General features: G+C 44.3%; 1 protein-coding gene across 1 annotated transcript in view; it reads left to right on the forward strand.

The window, feature by feature from the left end:
* barx2 (BARX homeobox 2) overlaps nt 1-4,650 on the forward strand; it is a 13,691-nt gene extending 9,041 nt beyond the window's left edge. The window contains exons 3-4 of the mRNA XM_012826684.3: nt 2,875-2,959; nt 3,445-4,650. Coding sequence (XP_012682138.1) covers nt 2,875-2,959; nt 3,445-3,777 — 418 coding nt within the window. The 3' untranslated portion in view covers nt 3,778-4,650. The remainder of the gene's footprint in view (nt 1-2,874; nt 2,960-3,444) is intronic.
* Nucleotides 4,651-7,500: the final 2,850 nt, after the last annotated feature.

Consider the following 7,500-nt stretch of genomic DNA (forward strand, 5'->3'; position numbering starts at 1 on the left):
GTAGAAAAAACTATTTCCTTCTGTCTGTGGCATTGTCGACCTTTTCTTGGCAGAATGCTCTTTTGGCAGCTGTGACTGGAAGAAGAGGTGGATAACAGAGACTGATAGTTATTTATGTGTAGCAAGCAAAGGAAGGTTCTAGAGCCTTATGCACATGAAGTAAACACAAGAAACATCTCAATCATGTGACCTATTTGTTGAAATGGTGCAAAACATCTCTGACGTTGATTAGTTGGTAGTAAATCAGTCAGAGTAGTACATGTGCACAGCATGTTTCCTGTGTACCATGACAGGTAGGTCACCAAAATGTTTTGCAGTTTAGGTAAGGTGAAGTTTGTGAACATAACAATATATCACTGGGAAGGTGGGTCCTACTATGATCCTTTTGAAGATACTTCTGTCACTGAATGCTAAAACAGCCAGAGAGGAATGTCTGGGGGCAAAAGAGACATGTCTTGGTGCACTGAAAGAAAACTCTATAGATTTTGGTTTTAGGTAGATCTTAGTGATTGAGTGACATTGATTAACACTGTGGCATTTTGATTAATGTACTTGGGAATGTGTCATGTATTGCTGAGCACTGTAAGCCAGAGAATTACCTCAATGTTCTAGTCAAGACAAGAGTAACATTTTGACCCTGTGCTTTTGAATAGAAAAAAAGCGTCCAAGAGAAACACTACCCCATTCAAGAATCGGGGACAAATGCCAACAAAAGCAAACAAAAATGTATTACACTGATTTAATGCCAATCGTTTAATATACATGCAGGTGTATATAAAATACTTTTTTTTTCTTTGCACAATGAGATGAGGTAATATCCATGTCTTACAGTCCTCTCTCTTGGGTTCATTTTGGAACCCTGAATTAAGGCCATACACACACTTTTTCCAATTCCCTTACAAGCTACTTTTAGGTTCAGCCTTGTGGCCATATTTCCATTACTGCTCCAGTGTGGATTTTAGAAAAGTTCACAGATGTATTTTACTCCCCTACCAAAAATAAAACAAAATGGACAGAAAAAAATGAAAAAGTCATCAATATAAAAAATAAAAAACATAAAAACAGCCATTTCAAGCTACCAAACATTACTCTCTCCAGGATAAGACTTGCTCAGAAACTTGGGGGATTCTTGCTCTCAGCACAAAAATCTCATCTAGACATGCTGAAGTACAGACCTTTACACATTCCACCCCTGGAGACAGAACTCCCACAAAGCACCTGGTTGTGGTGCTGGGGACTGTAGTACAGACTACGTAGTACTATTTCCTTATCTGTGACTTGGCAGTCCGCAGGGGAAATCTCCAGCAGTGATTAAAAATGCCCCATAAGTGGTTCTGCCAAATGTCTCCCTCGCATCTTATTCTGAGCTGATTAAAACCACAGGTGGGTGGGAGAAAACACAAATATGGGAATCCCCCCTCTTCTCAGAGCCAAAGATGTGTGCCCGCCCGGCTTTTGTTTGTTGTCACTCAAGAGATAAGTTGAGGTGTGTCTCGAGATGCTCCTGGCTCCGAGACATTGCGGTCTCACTCCTCTCCGAGAGCGTACACAAACAACCAGATAATCAGAAGGCTCAAAGACACATAAATATGCCACGGTTCAGGTGGTAATGGTTTCTATCATTTTGCAATAATGATTTTATAATGTTGAAATTACTATCATCACCCTCATCATCATTATGTGTAATGTTGCACTTAAAAATAAACACAGAGTTCTCGACTGGAGCACAGGCAGCTTAGTGAGTTGATTTCCCTGCAGTTATTTGAACCGCTTTTTAAGTGAATATGTGGTTTCTCACACAAAACCTACTGAGTGGAAATCCCTGTGAAGCTGAGTACCTCTGCAGCAATTACCTTTCTTGCTCAAAATGTTTGACAAGCATTGCATGATGGATAACTTGATATCTGACTGTTTGATTTGAATTTACAATCAGTCTTGTGACGGCGTGTCCACATCATCCTATGGCAGTAATTTGTCAAAAGGAAAGAAAAATGAAAGTTAATATATGCATCAGAAATCCTTGAGGCGAGGTAAAAAGAGAGACAATTTCCACTGAAAGAAGTGAAGTTAGAGGAGAGTGGACAGTGAGAGAGAGAGAGAGAGAGAGGGGACACGTTGGACACCGATCGGTGACTGCTAATCCACTCATTTCCAGCGGATCCTCTCCCTGACACCGTGTGAGAGCCGAGGTGCTCTGAGCCAGCCGAGGGAGCAGAGGTGGAAAATCCTCACATTTGAGTGTGAAGGACTTTGAAGGGAGATGCGGGCTGAAATCTGTGCCTGGTCTATCCAGCAAGGCGCCTTTTGATATTTACCCCCTACCAGCCCCTCTTCAGCCCCTCTGCCCCCTTCCTCTGTCCCCCAGGCACCTCCCCAGCTTCGGTCGTCCTGCACTCATCTCTACTCCCTTGGGTATCACATTACAGGCTAACCAATAGCTTAATTAGTCATGGCTGGTGCAGATGCTGTGTAAGTGTCCAGAAAGAGCACAGATCTTCCCACTCCCCCCTCCCCCACCCTCCATTTCCCAGCCAACAGGCCTGTGATTGGGCTGCCTAAGCTCGTACAGATGTGAGGTGTAGGTGCCAGGCTGGAGGTGTATGATTACAGTGAATTGGAGAAGAAACCAGCGAGTGCTGGCTCTATCTTTTAGGCTTAGGAGTTTGATCCTCCTCTCTCTTTGAATCAGAAGTGTAAATTGCCACCCAGGAGCAAAATTGAACTTGGACATGAACATGCCTTTTGGATGACACTTTCTCTGTTGTTAATGTATTAATGCATAGGCTATATACATATGTGCAGTACACAGCCATGTAACAAGATATATAAGTTTGGTGGCTCAAAATGGGATTTCTGTCTTTTTGTCACCTGCAGATTGGATTTGGCTCAGACGTTGGGGCTCACTCAACTTCAGGTGAAGACCTGGTACCAAAACAGACGCATGAAGTGGAAGAAAATGGTAAGTTTGAGTGTGATGGATCATTTGTGCCTGGGGATAAAGATGTGTGCATTCATGCACAGATAAGTGGGTGTGTGTGTCTATGTATGTTTGTGTGTGTTGGTGTGTGTACACGTGTGTGTGTGTGTGTGTGTATGTGAGTGAATAGAGCGTACACGTGAAATGAAATGAATGGACTGAAAGGGGAACATGACTGATGATATAGATAGGCCAGTTTACGTCAGTGCGGTCAACTGTTCACCCAGGAACAAAAGGCCCCTGAACGGCAGCACCAGAGATTAATGGCTGCACAGAGGAGCACTGCATAGTCATACATCTTCCTTTAATTACTATAATAACCAAACCTGCCTTGTACCGTCATCAGCATCATTCAACCTGTGCCTCTCTCTCTCTCTTGCACTCTGTGTGTGTGTGTTTGTGTGTGTGTGTGTGTGTGTGTGTGTGTGTGTGTGTGTGTGTGTGTGTGTGTGTGTGCGTGTGTGTAGGTGTTAAAGGGAGGGCATGAGGCCCCCACCAAGCCCAAAGGGCGGCCCAAGAAGAACTCCATTCCCACCACCGAGGAGATCGAGGCGCAGGAGAGACTAGCAGCCATGCTAGTTGATGAGGATCGTCTGAGACAGACACAGACAGAGGTCGGGGCCCACACCCAGGCCCACGCCCAGGCCCAGGGACACCTGTACCAGTCCCAACCCCAGGACCTGAGCACAGGCAGTGGGGTCGCGGAGTCCCACAGCCCCCCTGTGGCCCAGGCGCCAGCCACCAGAGAGCAGCAGCAGCTGCTTCCACTGTCGTCACCGAAGACACACACGGCCAGCTAAACGCTGCCCCAACAGTCAGAGACTGGGTCACAGTGCCATTGCATTAAGAAGCACTTAGTGCCTCACGATCCCTAACCCTATCAAGAGCTGTGATCACTAACGTCCAAAGTCAGGCTCTCTGATAGGTCTTTTTTCAGTCTGGGGCTAGTCCTCCGAGTGGAGAGGTCTGTCGTACTGTTAAACTGCTCCAATGGGGGTTGGTTGGATCTCAGTTGCCTCTCTAGTACTATATCAGTGTTCATTGTTCAAGCTGCCAGAAATGCACGCACACACATGCAAGCTACGATAAATCTACCAATGAGGTTTGACACACCTGCAAACTCTTGAGTGAATCATTCAGACAAACACACTCCAGTGAGATCATACTCTGACTGTTTTATTTTAGGCTAAATTTTTATGAGTAGCCATTATTTATGTATAAAGCACTGAGATTGTATTCAGCGGTAAGGTCTATCCATTGCGTGCCAAAAAAACAGACATAGAACATTAAATCTGCCCAGTGGGATTTGGTGCCTTCTCAGATTAATCAAACAGATGTTCCCATTTTCAAAACAGGGGGTCGGTTTAAGTATTAGAAACAGGTGTATATTTACAGTATTGTATTTTTCTATTACAGTAAATATTGGTTTCTCCAAGAGGTTTGCTTGGGTGTAGAGGCCTTTTTTTCTCGGATTGCTTTTTGAGCAAGTGATACAGCTATTTTAACCAAAGCTACAAATCAGAGTATTTCTCTAGTAGAGCTATCCCTACTATTATTTTTTAGTATTCTTTTTTTATACATGTGTCGCTTACACCCACCTTTCTTCCACCGCGAGAAATGTATATTTAGAGATGAAAGTGTACCATGAGCACTGTATAATAGCTAATATTCAATAAAGCAGGAAGACACTCAAACACATCGTATATATATATATATATGTAAGGTATTCTATTTTCCATCTTGATGAATAGAAAGTAAAGCAGACTTTGACTCATCTTCCTCTCTGTGTGTGCCGAATCTGTGCTTAGACTCAGAAGGCAGACTGATTTTATTGTCACAAGGAAAGCCTCTTAAGCTGTCAGAGGCTCAGAACTGCATAAATCTCAGCCAGTGCCAGTGAAACAAGGAAGCTGCCAAATGTGAAAATCTTTCAGTAATGTTTGAGCCTGCGGGCGTTTGAATGAACGACAAATAGACTGACAGTCTGCAAACTCCTACATAAAAACACTCCCTTCGATTGCATGTTAAAGCTTTGATTTCCTGTTATTTCCTGTCTGCATTTTGATTTTGCAAAGTTGATGGAGGACTTTTAGTTTCATCTGTCAATCTATATATATATATACATATATATATATATATATATAAAAGGTTTGATATTTTTCTGATGTACATACTGAGTTTTATTGGGTAAAAACTGTTGATACATTTTTTTGGTGTTAACAACAATAAATGTTTGCTGAGAATTTCTTGTTTTGTTTCAGTTGGTACTGACATACATTCTAGTGTATATGAGTGCATGTTTGCATATTTAATGGCATTTAATAAAAAATAATCTTCCTTTACACATATCTGCATACTTGGAATATATATGAAAGTCATGCAAGGGGGAGCTGATTATTAGTTTTCTTTGTTGACAGAAATTATAGAGATTATGTCACTTGAACCGAAATGTCTGAGCCTTAATACCTGAAGGCAAGGCTGCACATACAGGCAAACCATGAATGCAGACCAATCCTCCCCTTACAATGTTTCTAACACTTAAATTATATATACAGAGTCTATGCACTAAAATGACAAGATGATGCATTTTTCAGTGATGATAAATGGTTAATAATATTTAGTCAATTCCAAAAATGGAAAATACAACAGAATAATTAGCATTGTAACGTAGATTGCAGCATGGCCTGCTCTCTGCAAAACCTGTTCTTTAAGTACACAGGTGATGCACATTGTGTTCTGACATGCTCCTCTGCTTATCAGTACTTCCTACAGAACGGCCTGCAGTGAACCCACTGAAGATATTTCAGTAACCCAAGCAAACGAGTTCCCGTGTTGAGTGTATTTTTAGTGTCTGTTGACCGGACACGAATGAAATGTAAAGCAAACACAGGGGAGGTGTCATTGGGAGGTGAAGTGTAAATATGCTTCTGCAGACATACTGGAGCTGGTGTGTATGTGTGTGTGTGTGTGTGTGTGCGTGTGTGTGTGTGTGTGTGTGTGTGTGTGCGTGCTTGGGGGGATTACAGGAGAAGCGTCCTGTCCCCCCCCCCCCCTCCCCCGGGGCCTTTCCTGGGCCTTTTAGTGAGTCTCTTCAGGGGGATCTTTAGGGACCAATGAGTGATGGCTGGCAGGGTCAGGTGTTGGAGGACAGGGGTCATGCTGGGAAGAGACAGAACCAAGCCTTTAACATCCTGTGGAGTCAAAACAGGTTCCATTTGTGAAGTACAGTCAAGGTGGATACTTAGGCATTAGGGCATGATTTGAACTGCTGAAACTAGTGTCAACACAGTTTTGTCCTGTTTTGCATCTTATATTTTGCATGTTGCCTCTATACTGTTAGCTATAAAGTGTGTGTGTTTGAATGTGTGTGTGCATACTGTTGAAATCCTTCATGTGTGTGTGTGTGACTGAGATCATTGATCTGAGGAATAATACATAATTTGGGGCGACAAGCATCACACGGCTTGTCATCACAGTGTCAAGGTCCATAAAAATGTGAATAAAACTTTTACCAGCACAGCACAGAGGGGAGGAACCCAGAGAAGTCAACAAAGTGACAACTGCCAGCCTTAACAAGTGTCGTCAGAGAGGCAGATAGACATCTGCGCCTCGGTTTCTATTAGTTTTGGCGGCCCGAGCTGGCGCGCGCTGCGAACACAGAGTCGTTAATAAGAGCCCAGCAGGTCCAAAAGCGCGCTGTATCTCTGCACAAACATTTCTCCCCTGTCATGCCACCCCCCCCCCCCGCCCAACCTCTAACCTCCACCCCACCTGGAGTAGCCATTTGTCATAGCACTTAGCACAGAGACACAAACAAAACCAAAACACTCCTCCTCCTAGAACAGGTCAGAAAAAAAAGAGGGTCTGAGTCCAGCGGATCTGATCTATGCTAAGTCCTGTGCCACGCACCCCCCGAGGCCTGACACTGAGGGAGCTTTGCCTGCTCTGTGGGGTGTTGATGGCTCTGCGCTCCAAAAAAAGCCTACGCGAGCAGCGCTCCTGGCAGGCAGGCAGGCAGGGCCCTGTTGTCTGTGCGTTGGATTCTGCAGGTCGCGGCAGGTCTCGTGCCGCCACAGGTAATTGTTGTGTGGCAAGGTAAGGAAGGGTTATGGCAACAGCCTGCAGGAGTGCGGCAGCAGCCTAATTGGAGAGCCTGTAATTTTCTCCCGGGCCTCAAGTTCAGACGTGGGTCAACGGAGCGAGTGAACGAATGAGTGAACGAGTGAGTGAACGAACGTCAATCCTCCTAGGGCTCCGCACAACCCCACACCCCCCTCTACGAAAAGACATCCATCGCACACCTTTACCTGTCAGCTTAACTCGAGCTCAAGCAATTAAAGTCGAACCTTTCAGAGAAGGAGAAAGATGTGGTTGGCGTTGGGGAGGAAAGAAGACTCATCTCTGTGTTTTTACCTCCTGCTCTGTTGTGACAGGGGAAGAACTCTTTACATACCACGAGTAAAAACCACCAGAGAGAGAGATGAACAATGACCCTATTGTTTTCCCCAGCTGAGGAGGAAAAC

The sequence above is a fragment of the Clupea harengus genome, chromosome 9, assembly GCF_900700415.2.
Source record: "Clupea harengus chromosome 9, Ch_v2.0.2, whole genome shotgun sequence".
Taxonomy (NCBI): Eukaryota; Metazoa; Chordata; class Actinopteri; order Clupeiformes; family Clupeidae; genus Clupea; species Clupea harengus.